The sequence below is a fragment of the Echinops telfairi genome, unplaced genomic scaffold, assembly GCF_000313985.2.
Source record: "Echinops telfairi isolate 266 unplaced genomic scaffold, ASM31398v2 ScPeMD7_5868;HRSCAF=6743_1, whole genome shotgun sequence".
NCBI lineage: Eukaryota > Metazoa > Chordata > Mammalia > Afrosoricida > Tenrecidae > Echinops > Echinops telfairi.
In genome coordinates this window covers 11,700,177-11,716,917 of record NW_022109768.1, presented here as the reverse complement: position 1 = coordinate 11,716,917, position 16,741 = coordinate 11,700,177, and the positions used below count along the sequence as shown (strand labels likewise).

The 16,741-nt window shown below is 39.7% G+C and overlaps 1 protein-coding gene across 1 annotated transcript in view; it reads right to left on the bottom strand.

Annotated features, from left to right (window-relative positions):
* TTC29 (tetratricopeptide repeat domain 29) overlaps window positions 1-16,741 on the bottom strand; it is a 301,858-nt gene that overhangs the window by 100,003 nt on the left and 185,114 nt on the right. Inside the window, exon 10 of the mRNA XM_030887202.2 lies at window positions 774-1,002. Coding sequence (XP_030743062.2) covers window positions 774-1,002 — 229 coding nt within the window. The remainder of the gene's footprint in view (window positions 1-773; window positions 1,003-16,741) is intronic.

Below are 16,741 nucleotides of genomic sequence, written 5' to 3'. Positions count from 1 at the left end.
CACCAACATGTGTAATCATGAAGGGCCAAAGGGACCAGGCTTTAAACACCAAAGGTGGGGAGGGGAATCATATTTTTCTAGCTTTTTAAGGTATTGTTATTTTAAAATTTCACCAGCAGTATATGAGTTGCAATTTTGCCACAAACTTTCCAGCATTTATTATTTTCTGTTTTTATCAGTGCTGTTTTTGTAGGTAGGAGATGGTTGCTCATTGTAGAATGTAGTTTATTTCTTTTATGACTAATGATCATGAGCACCTTTTCATGTGTTTCTTGGCCTCCTCTTTAGTTAATGACCACACTAACTCTAAATCTTCACAATGAAACATACAGAGGAAAGAGGTAGAATTGAGAAAAATGGTTTCCAGAAGAAAATTCAAATGTAAGCTTAAATAACTACAAGACCAATGACAATTAAAAAATAAATGTACAATATATCATCTCTCAATACTTACTCTTGTCAGACACTGGACACTTTTTAAAAGCATAAACTTATTTCACATTGTTATGGCTACATAACATAATTGAAAAAAAGAAAAAGGGAAGAGAGCATGATTTAGCAAACTACAAAATCTCTGCCACTATTTTGTACTTTGCATAAAAATGGAGATGTATTAGAGTGCACAATGCACGTTCAATCTTCATGCATGCTTAAGTAAATGAAAATTACCAATACAATTAAAACCATCCATCTTTGAGTGATTCCTTACATGGGAGTTGGCTTAACTAAGAATGACACAACAACCCGTGTGTGTCTTGAACACAGTGCCTTACCGACAGTCTGGTCAAAGGTGATGTTACTTCTGCTCTCTTTCCATGACAGCAGGTAGCCAAGACTGGTGATGTCCTCGGATTCTATATAATTGCTCATCGTCAGCATCATCTGGTGAGCTTTGGCTATCCCATAGTGAACCTTCGTTTCTTCCATCAGAGGCACGATTGCTAGTTCTCCTGTTGTGTCAAAAGCTTGCTGGAAGTACTCAGAAGCTTTGCTATAGAACCCCTAAAAATGTAATAGAAATAATTATGTGTGTGGGTTTCCCCCCCTCAATTTTGATTATCCCATTTCACATAGCTCTCCATTTCTCCCTGTTAGCTCCACACTATTTTTCCCCCCAAACAGCCACTGTGGTCTGTCTTCAAGAATAAAGTGAGGCAAGCAGGCTCCATTACAAGAAGGCTCTTTTAAAGAGTCATGATTACCGTATGTACTGTAGAATGTCTTGACGTTTATGTAGGAAGAAAGCCATGTCTAATAGAGGAGACTTTAAGAACTTACGGTTTTCAGATTTTTAAAATGAAGTCAAATATCGACAGTTTCTTATAATTCAATCTAGTGCGTGTTAGTGACAGAGAAGCTTGGGAAAGACTGAACAATTCAGACGGAATCTTCACTCTCATAGAAATGAATTTACTTAATGAAATATCTTTAACCAGCTTTCACTTGCAGTCATGCAAATGTGAAGGTCAGCTTCAGTTTAGCCAACCACTTAATAAAAGCTGGAATATTGAAGGGGCTTCACAAAGTTCCCAGAAAAAATGCTTTTACCTTTTAATTCCATTTTTCAATGAGGGAACTTTTGGAAGTTCCTTCATAAATGAATCTATTCATTCAGGTAACCCTTCTTTCCCATGTGCGCATACAAGTTTTTGACACAGAGCATTGAGGTATCAATGCATTTAAAAAAAACACAAAACAACTCACAGCACCCGCTACAAATCAAATGGCTCAAGATCACAGATTCACTCTCTCAGGAAGGTTTGCCCTGGCCTCTAGGGTTGCTATGAGTTACAATGGACTAGCAAATTTTTTTCAAATTGTAAAATTAGATTTTTTTTTTATCATCCCAATTTCTCTAACTCTTGTTTGCAAAAACAAACAAACAACAAAAAAACCTGGTGTTCACTTAGCTTTTATTGTGTCAGGGTCAGTTGGTAAGTGATTTCTCTATCTGTATCTGCAAGTACAGAATTGGTGGAAAGTTCCACTATTCTTCAATTCCATGGACTTTTTGAAGGCCCCTCAACTAGCCTTGATGGGGCTGTGGGGTAAGCATTTGATGACTAACTGCAGGATTGGTGGTTCAAACCCAGGAGCTATTCTGTGGGAACAAGATTGGGCATTCTGCTGTCTTAGAAATTTATAGCCTTGGAATTAGTGATATGGGATTCCTATTAGTCAGAACTGACTCCCTGACAGTGAGTGTGGTTATTGTGGGCTTGGTTACCCTATGGAGAAGTTACTTAAAACAATTTTTTTAATTTTACAAATAATGATATAGAGACTACTATGCTCAAATTTTCTAAAATTCCTTCATTAGAAAAATCTTCCTAAAGGGAGGCTATTATTTATAGGATTGAGTTATACTTATAAAGGCTCTAAGAACATCATTTCCCTTTTCCACTGACTTACTACCCTTTGTGCTCCAGCTGACTAAACTTTAAAAAATACAAGCAATTCAAGGCAGACTCTTGGTGGTTAAAACATTTGGCTGCTAACTGAGTTGTTGATGGAACTCCTAAGTATCTCTCTGTCAGAGGAAAATGTGAGAATCTGCTCACGTAAAGACTTCCATTTACATTTTTAGAAACCCCATAGGGTCAATCTCTTCGGTCTGTTAGGGTTTCTGAATTGGGATTGATTCAAAGACAGTGGGCTTTTGTGCTTTTTGTTGTTCTATTTGTTAGGGAGGGCTTATGTGACAGTTTTTAAGTACATGAACAGCACACATCACATTGTACACGCTAGGATGCCTGCAGGGTCAGTGTAGTTAAATGATTCACAATTATATTTGCTAATTTAAACACTCAAGCCCATCCATCAGAGTACATTCCAACTCACAGCAATCAGTCCCTCTATATGATACCAGTAATCATTTTTCTTTGTTGAAGGCAATATTTCTTTCCATGATTTAAAGGTAGAAAACTTGGAATTTATACAAGATTACTCAATTAGGAAAAATATACCTATATCAAAGATTTTCAGCCAAGTAAGGAGCCCTGGTGGTGTAACGCTTACAACATGTGCTGCAAACTCCAAGGTCAGCATTTTAAAACCACCCACTGGAGGCTCCACAGAGATAGCAGGGCTTTGACTCCCATAAAGAGTTAGCGTTGGAAACCCACAGGGGAAGTTCAACCCTGTTTTATAGGGTCACCATGAGTCAGCATTGACTCGATGGCAGTGAGGTGTTTTTTTTTTGTAATGTATGTGGGAGACAAAAGAAATATTGAAAACAATAAAATAAAGCCAGTTAAAATGAGAGTTTGACAAAATGACCAGTTAAATATGTCTTGCTACTTATCAAAGATATAAGACAAAATGCAAGAAAATATGATTAGATCAACTTTTCCTATTTTTAGAAATGAGGAATGTAAATAATTATCATTCTACTTAGACTTCTAAGCTTCATGCTCTTTATTGTTTTAGAAAAAAATTTAACTAGAAAAATTAGAGTTCATTTAAAAAATCAATTGACATATAATTTAACTTCCAGAATTCTTTTCTAAAAACATAATTTTATTTAGGGCTCTTACAGATTTTTTCACAATCCATACATATATCCATTTTGTCAAACACATCTGTATATGTGTTGTCATTATCTTTTTCAAAACCTTTTCTTTCTACTTCAGAGCCCCTGGCATCTGCTCCTCATTTCCTCCCTCCCTCCCCACCATTGCCCCCTTGATAATTTATAAATTATTCTTATTTTTGATTTCTTACACTGACCGCTGTTTAATTTCATCCACTTTTCTGCTATCTATCCCCTTGGGATGGGGGCCATATGTCGATCATTGTGATTGGTTCCTCCTTACTCCCTCCAGCCCCTCCACCCTTACCCTCCTAGTATTGCTGCTCCCCTTACTGGTCCTGAGGGATTTATCTGTTCTGGATTCCCTGTGTTGCACGCTTTTATCTGTACTAGCATACATGTTCTGGTCTAGCCAGATTTGTAAGACAGAATTGGGGTCATGGTAGTGGGGTGGGGGAGGAAGCATTAAAGAACTAGAGGAAAGTTGTTTGCTTCATTGGTGCTATATCACACCCTGACTGGCTCTTCTCTTCCTTGTGGTCATTCTGATAGGGGGTGTCCAATCGACTACTGATGGGCCTTGGATCTGCTCTCTGCCCTCCCCCTCATTCCCAATGATATGCTCTTTGTTTCTTTTGTTTTGGGTTTCCTTTGTTCCAGAATTCTTAAAAACAAAAACAAAAAAGGTTCGAGTTAACTCAGTCACTTATCATTATCCATTAACTATTATGTGCCAGGCACAATGCCAGACAGTGGGGAATTCAATAATGAACAAATTTATAGTCAAGTCAAGTAGGCAGCCTACTACTAGCGGATGTATTGAGATGCTTAAAATGTAGACTAACAGACAGAAATTGTTGTGGCTGAGTCAGTTCTATCTCCTGGCATCCACATGCGAGTCAGGGTAGGACTACTCCTTAGGGTTGTCCTAAGGCTGCAATCACATGGCGGGCAATCTGAAACCACCAGCAGCCCTATGGAAGAAAGCTTGGGGTTTCTACTCCCACAACACAGTCTTGGAAGCCCACAGGGAGTGTTTGTGAGTCAGCATTGACTAGATAAACTTGGTTTGGGTTATAGAGTTTTCATGGGTGCTTTTAAAAATAGTAGATATCAGGTTCCATTTTCTGTGGTACCACTGAGTGGACACAAACCTCCAACTTTTCAGTAGTGGTTGAATGTGTTAACCACACAGGGAAATGCACCACCATTGGGGTATTACCAGAAACTCCAAACCTAGATTAGATCTTATTTAGCAATTGCTTTCTGTTTATAAAAATGGGCGTATTATAACTTGACAATTATTCTCTACTCCCTTCAAATTGTACATCCACAAACTGCAATGAAATCCATAGCAACATACCTTTCTCTAGTACAAAAATATACTCAGAAAATACAGCATTCACTCTCCCCAGATACACGCATTTTTATACATACCATTTGGGCACGAGATATTACCATTGTGCGTTGTTTCCAGATATTTAATTCTTAAAAATTTAATATCTAGATTTAATCCTTTCTCAAAAGGTTCTCTCCAATCCTCAGTTTCAACAGTTTATTTCAATGAGTAGTTACACAATTCCTATTTTAGTATAAAATTCAGTGGAGTCCAATAACTAATCTTGGCAATTGTAAATACAAGTTTGAGCATATACAAGTGATATATTTTACTGGAAGACACAACTGCGTTTAATGTTATAAATATCACAGATAAGAATTTTGTGGATGTTCCTGGACAGAATTTAGATGACCTCATAAACCTTGAAACAAATCTTAAATTCCCACATCTTAATACAGAATTTTCATGCACCATTCTGATCCTTACCAGACACTTCTTAGTGTCATGTAGGATCACTCTATAAAGAAAGCTCAAAATATAAAGGCATTTTCCCTGGTACTGAGAACCTACCCATCTTTTCTTCTGTTTTCTTGGGACTATCATTTGCTTAATTATGTGATTATTCTCTCATCTAATTAAGGAATGACATATCTCCTATAGGACCTATACCTAGTTTTTTTCTTCTTGATATAGGCTCATTGGTTCATTTGATACACAATGATATGTTTTCCATGGACAGTTCACCAAAAAAAAGGTATGCGGAAGATGATGGGATGCATAACTCCCTTCCATGATTATATCAAACAATTTTTGGTTAAGGAGAGTTACAAAATGTGCTAACCTTAAACATAATAGGAGTTCCGGGGTGGTGCAATTAGTTAACATGTTTGTTCACCAAAAGGTTGATGGTTTGCCAATATTTTTTCAAAGTTGATCTGTATTATTCTTTTGACTTTCTATTACTCCTCAAAGAGTACTGTTACGAGTAGGCCTGGAAGTGCACGGATTAAGAACGCAGCTAACGGAAAGGCTGGTCGTCTAAACCAACCAGTTTGTTCCAAGATAGAAAATGTCCTGGATGTCTGCTCCAAGAACAGGTCCAGTCCAGTACACTCCATGGGCACTTCTACTCTCATAGAAGGTCCATATTATTTGGTATTGATTTGAGAAATGACAATTATCAAGAATAAAATTATAAGGCATTGCATAAACAATATGAAAAATGAGTGGTTTTATAGAGGGTCTTGACAGGTTGAAGAACCACATTGTTTGCCTTTAACAATTAGGAAGAGGTTTACAAATTGTTAAAAAATGTACCAAATGAAATAAAAGGTTGGAAATTCCAAAGTGATAGAATAATAATTACTCTTAGTTAAAAGGAGTGCATACTACTAAATTTGTAACTGGCTATAAACTGGTTAAAAATGGTATAAAATTGAACATGCATTTATTGGGTGACTCAGTGAACACACATGTTTGCTTACCAATTCTGTGCCAGGTTTTTTTTGGACACTGGAAATAAAAAAAAAAAAAATTGACATGGCCTCTGTATCATGACACTTATGTTATGGCCAAATTAAAAAATGAGAATATCATAAGGAAGAAAACTATCAAATAAGATCTATAAGGAAAATTAAATTAAAGTAATACAAGAGCATGATCTGGTAGCTACTTTCCATTTGGCTGCCAAAAGAAGACTTCTGTGAAAATATGGTATTTACCTGGGATGTCCAAATGACAAGAAGCCAGTAATGTAAAGTTCAGATAGAATATTCTAGTTAAAGCAAATATCTTATGGCAGAATAAAGGTTGGCATGTTTGAAGAACTCTAAATACTTCAATTTGGCCATGGTGGAGTAGATGAGATAATAGGAGTAATGAGGTAAGAGTTGGCAGAAGGAGAAATAAAACAGGGTTAGAACCAAACTGAAATTTTCCTTGTAAGCAAGGATAATGAAATGTCATCTTGCTTATTTCGAAAATGTCAAGAGAGAGAGAGAGAGAGAGAGAGAGAGAGAATTCATACAAAATGGTAAAAGCCCTGGTGATACAGTGGTTAAACACTGGACTGCTAACCTCAAAGTTAGCAGTTCAAAACCACCAGCCACTCCACAAAAGAATGACGAAGCTTTCTACTCCCATAAAGAGTTAGAATCTCAGAGACCCACAGGGGCAGTTTGGCCCTGTCCTATATGTAGTGTGCTGGTTATGCATTGGGCTGCTAATTGCAAGGTGAGTGGTTCAAAATTACCAGCCACTCCTCTGGAGAAAGATGGGGCTTTCTACTCCTGTAAAGATTTACCATCTCAGAAACCAACAGGGGCAGTTCTACCCTGTCATATAGGGTCACTATGAATTAGGATCAACTCAATGACAGAGAGAGAGAGAGAGAGAGAGAGAGAAAGAGAGAGAGAGAAAAGAGTTTAGTAAAGCAGAAATTCAGTGAAGTGTGGAAAATCCTCAGTGAGATGGATTGACATAATAAACCACAACAGTGGATTCAAACATATCATACAGATCATGAAGATGGCACAGGATCAGAGAATGTTCCTTTGTGGTGCATGGGGTTATCATGAGTCTGAGCCAAGCTGATGTGGTAGTTACATAATCTGGTGTCAATTTGAGAATTCAGAGTGAGGGGGTGGAGTCTAGCCTGTTAGCTAGGTAGTAGCTTAATGGCCTCATTTGGAGGTGCTAAGGCGATAAATGCTCTCCGGAGGTGGGAAACATACTCAATCCCTGCGAGACATCTCTGTGGAGAAGACACATGGAGAGAGGCTGATAGAACCAGACCTCTGGAGCTGGAGAAGCCATGTGGAGACCTCTGCCAGCATTGAGATGCTTCCACTGCCACTGGATCCACAAGACTTCCCACTCACTGACCTGTGATCTTCCTGCATTTGGTGTCATTGCATGTGTTCATGAGGCTGAAGAGGACTTTGTAGATTGGTATCAGACATATGGGCTAATACCAAACTTATGGACTTGATCTAGCCTGGGCTGGGACGTTTTCCCAATATTCAATGGCTCTTGTATATAAAGTTCTTTTTTATACACATATGAGTGTCTATGAATTTGTTTCTCTACCCAGACTAACACAGATGACAAGTAACAAAAACACCAGCATTAGATGTGCAGGTGGAGACAACAAGTAAGCAATTGGGTTTACAAGTCTGGAGTTCAAAAAAGGAGTCAGAATTGGAGATATCAATTTGAACATCATCAACATGTGGGTGGAATTTAGAACCATGGACCTATTTGAAGTTAGATGAGAGTTATTAGACAGAGAAAGGAAGGTACAGGAAATTCCAGAGTAATATGCTATCATGGCTGCGCATAAATTTTTAAATAGAATTTATGGGAAAGATGGTGAGATGGATAAGGTTTTTAATAGGTGATTTAAGTGATTTTAATAGGTGATTGAAGTGATTTAAGATGTCAAGTAGGAACTGGGGTATGGGTTTGAAGTTGAGAGGTCTGAGCTTGAGAAATTAAAAGTTAAGTCTTATTGTGTACCCAATATGCACTAAAACCTCTAGGAGGAACCATAAATATTGAAAAAAACACCTACTCCTTAAATAAGGAATCCTGGTGGCACCGTGCTGCTGATGGCAAGTCAAAGTTCAAAGCAACCAGCTGCTCTGCAGAATAAAGATGAAGCTTTCTGCTTCAATAAAGATGTACAGCCCGAGAAGTTCTACGTGACGGTTGTCCTTTATGGTATAGGGGCACTATGAACAAGAATTGACTTGTTGGAAGTGAGTTTTGTTTTTAAATCCTTGTATAACTTTTTTCAGTATTGACACTTGGAAAAAGTTATATAAGGATTTAAAAACAAAAGATATAGGAACTGGGGATCAGAAAAATCCAAGGTCATAATAAATGACTGAGTAAAGATGTTAATTCAGTTGGGTATTAGCTTCAGGCAAGACCTCTAATCCTGGTTACAGTTTCCTTCTCAGAGAAAACTTGGTATGTTTCATCTGGTACAGACAGCTTGTAAAATTACTTTGCTATACAAAAGGAAATGGGATACAATTAGGAAAACATACAGAAAAAGTAGAGTCATGGAATGATTCCTTGAGAAGATTCTTTCTGGGAAATAGCTTTGCAGAGTTAGAAAGAAATCTAAGGTATTTTGTCTCCCCGCCACCCTCCCCAAAAACGAGGAAGGGAAAACTAGTGATCTCATAGTTTAATAAATCTCAGTTTTCGCCAAGCACAAATAAGAAACCACCACATAGAGCAATTCCATCCAGAGTTCAGCGCATTGAAAACAACCACCAAGCTAACATTGGCTTAATGGTGAAAAGAAGACAAGAATGAACCACACACTCATTCACACAATACACTGATAGGGGAGGTAGGAAAATGCCAAACACAAAATGTATGAGGTGACATCACAGAGTCCACTGATAGAGGTTATAACTGAATATCAATGGACTGAAATCACCCATTAAAAGACAAGAGTCTAGCATATTGGCTTAGAAAACACAATCCATTGATCTGTTGCATACAAGAAACACATCTCAAGTTTGCAGACAGAATAAGCTGAGAATCAAAGGTTGGAGGAAAATATTCCAAATAAACAGCAATTCTAAATAGAAAGCAGGGGTTCAAGAAAACTACTCAAAGAGTCAATGCAGCGAAAAGCTGGTTCTTTGAAAATATACATAGAATTGATAGACCACTGGAAAACCTAACCAAAGAGAGGAAGGAATAAATATCAATAGTCAGAATGAGGCATGAAATGGGGGAAATGACAACGGGCCCTAATGAGATTGAAAGGCTAATTATATAGTGCTATGAATTCCTGTACTCCAATAGATTCAACAACTATGGACAAATTCTTGGACAAACAATCCCTCCCTAGACTATCCTAGATGTACATCAAGAACCTCAATGGACCCATAACAATAGAGAAAATAGACAGGGTTATCAAGGAAATAGTAACTATAAAATCCCCCAGGGCCACAGGATAATTCGACTGAGCATTCAGGGAAGAACTGAAACCAATCCTACACAAACTCTTCCAGAGCATTGAAAAAGATGGCAAACTCCCAAAGTCTTTCATGAAGTTAGCATAATACCTAAAGTGGGCAAGCATCCCACAGGAATTGAGAACTACAGACCAATACTGCTAATGAACATCGATGCAAAAATCCTCAATAAAATACTAGCCAATAGAATATAAAAGCTTGTAAAATGATTTACTCGCCATGACCAAGTGGGATTCATTTCAGGAATTCAGGGATGGTTCAACATCTGAAAGTCCATTAACATCATCCATGATATTGATAAGAAAAAGGATAAAAACCACGGGATAATATCAATGGACACTGAAAAAGTATTCAAGAACATCCAACACTAATACCTGTTTAAGACACTCAAGAAGATAAGAATGGAAGGAAAATTCTTCAATATAATACAAGGTATATTTGAAAAGCTAACAGCTAATGTTGTAGTCAATGGGGAAAAGACAAAAACAACCCCACTGAAAAAGTGGACTAGACAGGATGCCCCTTGTCTGCACTTCTATTTAACATTATGTTGGAGGTCCTAGCTAACAACATGAAGCAAAGAGAAAACATCAAAGCTATTTGTCTGGGGAAAGAAGATGTAAAATTATTGTTATTCACAGAGGATATGGTTTTATATATGGAAAATCCCAAAAGCTCCACAAGGGGAGTACTGGAAGTGATAGAGGAATGTGGCACAGAGTGGCAGGATACAAGATCAACAAACAGAAATCTATTGAACTTCTATATACATAGACAAGTCCATAGAAGAGGAGATGAAAAAAGTAATACCCTTCACAATAGCCAAGCACGGATTGAAATATCTAGGGATATACCTAATAAAAAAAACAAACACCCAAAAGATTTGTATAAGGAGAACTTCAGAACACTATTACAAGAAACTGAGAGTGACCCCCATAAATGGAAAGATATCCTATGCTCATGGATTGGAAGACTTAATATAGTAAAGATGTCAGTCCTGCCCAAGGCACTATACAAGTTTGATGCTATCCCAATACAAATACCAAAGTCCTTCTTCAAAGAATTGGAAAAACTCATTACCAATTTGTTATGGAGAAGGAAGAAGCACAGAATGAGCGGATAATTCCTCAAGAAGGAAGATCAAGTTGGAGGACTTGCTTTACCTGAATTTAGCACCTAGTAGGCAGCCACAGTGGTCCAAACAGCGTGGTACTTGTATAATGACCTATATTCAGACCAATAGAAAAGAAATGAAAACCCAGAAATGAAATCATCAGCACCCAGACAATTATCTTTGATAAGGGCTCAAAAAATATATGGGAAGCGAATGCCCTCTTCAACAAATGGTCCTGGAAAAAAATGGATATTTAACTGCAGAAAAATGAAGCAAGACTCTTACCTCACTCCATGCACAAGAATCAACTCAAGGTGGATCACAGACCACGTTGTAAAACCCCAAACTATTAGGGCCATCAATTTGGGAATTGGGACAAACCGAAGAACTTTGGCAGAGGGAATACATAGGCTATCACAAAGAGAAGGACACAAACACAGATGAAGCATAAATTGACAAGTGGGGTATACTGAAGGTAAAACACCTGTGTACATTGAAAGACTTCGCTTAGAGAGTACCATACATACTCAAGCCTACCCAAATATCAGCTGAGGCACCTAATTTTACCACAAAAATGACATAAAAGGATGGTGAAGATGATATGATTTTATATAACAAAAATCCCCAACATTCCACAAGTGGAGTGTTAGAAGCGATAGAGGAATATTACAGAGTGACAGGATACAAGATAAAAAAAACAGAAGACTATCAGACTACTATACACATCAGACAAGATCACAGAAGTGGCTATTAAAAACACAGTGCCCTTTACAATATCCAAGCACAAATAGAAATATCTAGGGATATACCTGACTTTAAAAAAAAAAAGATTTGTACAAGGAGAACTACAGAACCTACTGAAAAAGTGGACTAGACAGGATGCCCCTTGTCTGCACTTCTATTTAACATTATGTTGGAGGTCCTAGCTAACAACATGAAGAAACATGTTTTTTATAAGAAACCAAGAGTGACTTCAACAAATGGAAGAATATCCCATGTTCATGGATCAGAAGGCTCATTATTGTAAAGATGTTGCTTCTTTGCCCAAGGCACTATACAGGTTTAATGCTATCCCAATATGAATACCATCACCCTTCCTCAAAGAATTGGAAAAACTGATTACCAACTTCATTTGGAGAGGGAAGAAGCCCAGAATTAGCAGAGAACTCCTCAGAAAGAAAGACAAAGTGGGAGGGTTTACTCTACCTGACTTTAGCATGCATTATATGGCCACAGTAGTCAAAACAGTGTGGTACTAGCATAACGACAGATATTCAGACCAATAGAAAAGAGCTGAAAACCCAGAAATAAAAACATCAGCATACAGACAACTGGTTTTTGATAAGGGTCCAAAAAATATTAAATGGGAAGTGAATACCCCCCTCTTCAATAAATGGTGCTGGAAAAAATGGATATCTACCTGCAGAAAAATGAAGCAAGACCCTTACCTCACTCCATGCACAAGAATAAACACAAGGTGGATCACAGACCTTGAAATGAAACCCCAAACTATTTGGGCCAGTAATGAGGGAATTGGGACAAACCTGAGAACCTTGGTATGGGAAATACATAGGTTATCTGAAATAGGGAAGGATAGTGAGATATACTGAAGATAAATCACCTGTGTACATCAAAAGAATTCACCAAGAGAGTAATAAGCGAGTACACAGACTGGAAAAGCATCTTTAGCAATGACACATCAGAAAAAGGCCTTATTACTAAAATCTACAATACTTTGCAAGCTTACAATAAAAAAAACCCAAAAAAACCTAGGTACCCACTAAAGAAATGGGGAAAGGACCTGAACAGAAGTTTCATAGGGGCAGAAATCGAATGGGCAATAAACACATGAGAAAAAGTTACTGATCATTACCCATAAGGGAAATGCAAATTAAAATAACTAGGAGGTACACCTAACACCCTCAAAGACAGGCCAATTCAAAAAAATCAGAAAGTAACAAGTGTTGGAGGGGCTGTGGGGAGATAGGAACTCTCATCCACTGCTGGTACAGCCATTATGGAAATCGATTTGGCGATATCAGATGGAGATTGAGCTACCATATGACTCAGCAATTCCCTACTTGTCATATACCCAGAAGAGGCAAGAAACAAACCACGACCAGACATCTGTGCTCCAATGTTCATTGTGGCACAGTTCACAATCGCAAGGAGTTGGAAACTCAAATTTCCATCAACAGACAAATGGATCAAAGACTGTGGTACATACATACAATGGAGTACTGCACATCTAAAAAGCAGCGATGAATGCATGAAGCACATTGTCACATACGAAGAGTTGAAGGAAATTATGTTAGGCAAAGTAAGACAATCACAAAAGGACAAATGCAACATGAGCCCACTGAGGAAAACTGAAAAAACAATCATGAGGAGATCAGGAAAAAGTGGCGACCCAATAGGACTCACCCGTCTGGAGCTCCTGCTGCCAGACTAGAAAATTGGGAGGTAAGGTGAAGAAAACGGGGAGGAGGAGTCCTGAATTTAGAACTAGGGTAGTAGGGTCTCTCCTGAACCCCTTTTTGGTGTGTGATTTCCACTCACAAAGCAAACCAAGAAGGCTTTAAAGCACTCTGGCTTTGGTGAGCCCATCGGCGCCAGCTGCACCCTTGCCAAGAGCAGCAATCTCTCCAGGCTGACGCCCTAAAGGGGACAGAATTCCAGACACGAGGAGAATCCCACACCGGAGCTCTTCATGTTGTTGGCCGCCTTGAGCTCACAGTCTGGGGAGTGGCGGAGGCGGGTAGCCATAATTTAGAGTAGAATAAAAAGCAGATTATCACCCGAGGTAGATTGCAGTGTGGGAGAAAATAGGCGGATATTCGGAGTCCAGGGACCGAATTTAGTTCCAATTGGCCGAGAAAGAGATAACCCCCTGATAAGCTGGATCTTCCCCTCTGGGGGTCAACCTGACAGCCCCCAAATTGGAGCACATCACAAGCATAATAAAAAAAGTTGAAATATATATTATTGGTTAAAAACTCAACCCCAGTCTGGTTGCTCAGCTCCAAGGAACACATAGGCGAGGACCCTTAGCATAAATCAACATAAGAAGAAACCTAGCTAAGGAATGCCAGAACTCAGCTACAGGGCACGGCAGCTTTTTGCATAACAGAGAACCACTGTAGCAAGAGTCAGTTTTAAACAGCACGGAGCGGAGCTGCAGACTAGAAACTGTGGGAAACAATTTATTTTGATTTTATTCTAGCTGGCCAGGGGGATGAAAATAAATAAATAAATAAATAATAAAAAATAGAATCCTCTGATCGAGTAGGACACCAGCAGTCTAGATAGGACAACAAGCCCAGCTTCCCTTTCAGTGATTCTACACATAGCTGGGGAGGCCCTGCCTGTCCTGGGGCCCTAGAAGGGGCCGTGGGAACAACCCACCCCCACCCCTACTGCAGTGCTACATGCAGCACAAGGCAGGCATCCCAGTGAACTCCAGCTCTCAACTGATGCCTGGCCACTGGTGCGATCTTGCCTTTGAAGTAATCCCACACAACATCTGTGGAATCCTACATCAAATGGGTACACCACCCCGCTACCTTGAGGAAGAGTTGGAACCCCTTCAGCCTCACGGACAGGTGATCAAGTCTCAGTTATCTCCTTACCTACTCTTCTATTTCTTCTCTCTTTCTTCACTAACCCTTCTATCTTTCCCATCACAGTCAGTCCAACAAGCTTAGGTATATGTTGGGTTTTTTTTCCTCTCTTTCTTCTTTTCCCCCTCTTTTCTCTCTTTTCCCCACTTTCTCCTTTTCTCTCCCACTCTTTCCTATCGTACGCCACTACTGGCTTCCAGGCCACTACCCTCCGCTTAGGGCAAATCAACCCAAATATCAGGAGGAATTCTAGACTGCCCTCCGTGGGAGTCCTGTACACCACAAAAGGCATCTGGGGCAAACATCTACACCATGCTGCACCGCTGAGGAAACTTCCATCGGACCTCTAAGGTGATCTCGTCAACTAGCGCAATTCTGCCCAGCACCACTGGGTCCCTGCATCAAAAGGGCACACCAACCTGCCATTGTGAGGCAGGATCTAAACCCCTTTGACCCCACATACAAGCAATCAGGGATCATCTATCTCTTTATTCTTTATTTCCCCCTTTTCTCTCTCCTCCCTCTTTACCATCACAACCAGTCTTAGTGAACACAGTTGGGGTTTCACCCTTCCTTCTCTTTTTCTTTCTTTCCTCTTTCTTTATTTGTTCTCTTTGCTTCTCTCTCTGTCTGTATGATTCTCTCTTCTCCCTCTCTTTCCTTTCACATGCTAGTGCTGGTTCTCAGACCCCTACACTCTGCCTAGGGCAACCCTGTCCTGCCAGTGGGCAGCCTGACCCCTAAGACTGCTCCACACAGGATGAATCAGTGCTACACACAGCACAGCAGGGAGTCAGCTATTTCATTATATATTTTTTCAATTCTCTCTCCTTCTCCTTCTTTTCTTCTTTTTTACTATCCTTTTGTTCTTTCACTTTTCTCCTTTTCTCCTCTTGTTCTAACTCTTTTCTGTGTCCTACCACAGCATCAGCAGATTCAGTTCTCCTTTTTTGTTGTTTTCTTTCTTTCTTTTTACTGTTTTCACTTTAGCTTACTCTGTGCATTCTAGTTGAGTGGGTGTGAGAGGGTGTTAGCTTGCTAGGCATTGTTGCTCCAGTCTGTGTCTTCCTCTTTCTCGCCTTTCCTCTACTCGAACTCTCTTTCCTGTCACAAGCCACTAGTGACCTCCAGGCCACTCCCCTTTGCCTAAGGCAACTCTGAAAGCCCAACTGGGGGAGCTCCCACCCGCATTTATTGGCTTGGCAAGCAGCTGGGGAATTCACGCTGGTCCTCTTCCACACACCAAGCAGCAGGGGATTATCCCCTACAAAAAGTGGATGCATCCCCAGCCTAAATACCAAGGCCCTACAAGTGACTGGGGTAAGTGCCTGACCACCACTGGTGGGTCTCCACGCTACTGCGGGAACATCCACCCAATCTCCAAGGCGATCTCTCTGTCTACAATAATCCCCCCTGCCAGCTAAAGAGCTCTACACCAAGGAGGGTATACCCACATGCCCTCCTCAGCACTCCAGTCGCAGAGGAAAACATCATAGGTCAGCCGAGGTGCTCCAAGAACTGTGAAGCCTACTTAGAGATCAGACAGGGAAGCAACGCCCTCGTGGGTCCACAACAACCCGACCAGTGTCACATGAGAGGAATATCCAACACACATTCCAAGTAAGGGAATAGTGGATGGCCAGGACAAGAGTGAAACCACAGGAAGATAGAGTGATAGCCTGAACTCTCAGTAAAGCTACTGACAGGTAGTTCATAGAAGTACTCATACAAATTCCCCAACAGAGAGCCCAGGGCTCTTCGACTCTGGAAGATGACTCCAGGTTCCTCTTAAACAACACGTAAACAGCAACAAATTCTAACACCTTCAACAAAAAAGAAGGAGAAACAGAAGACAATGCCAGAAGAAGTCATGAACCTAACGATGGACACAGAAGAAGCAAATATTGACCTGCCACAAAAAGAAATGTTCAAAATGCTGCTTGTAGTCATAAAGGATATGAGGTAAGCAATGCAGAAAAAAGATGAGATGATAGGAGACATAAAGGCAATGCACCAAAGGGAAATATAAGAGTTAAGGCATGAAATAATAAAGTCCAGTGACAAATTGACAGATCTTGCCAATAGGCTTGAGGAGGCAGAGAATCGCACCAGTGACCTAGAGGATAACCAAGCAGA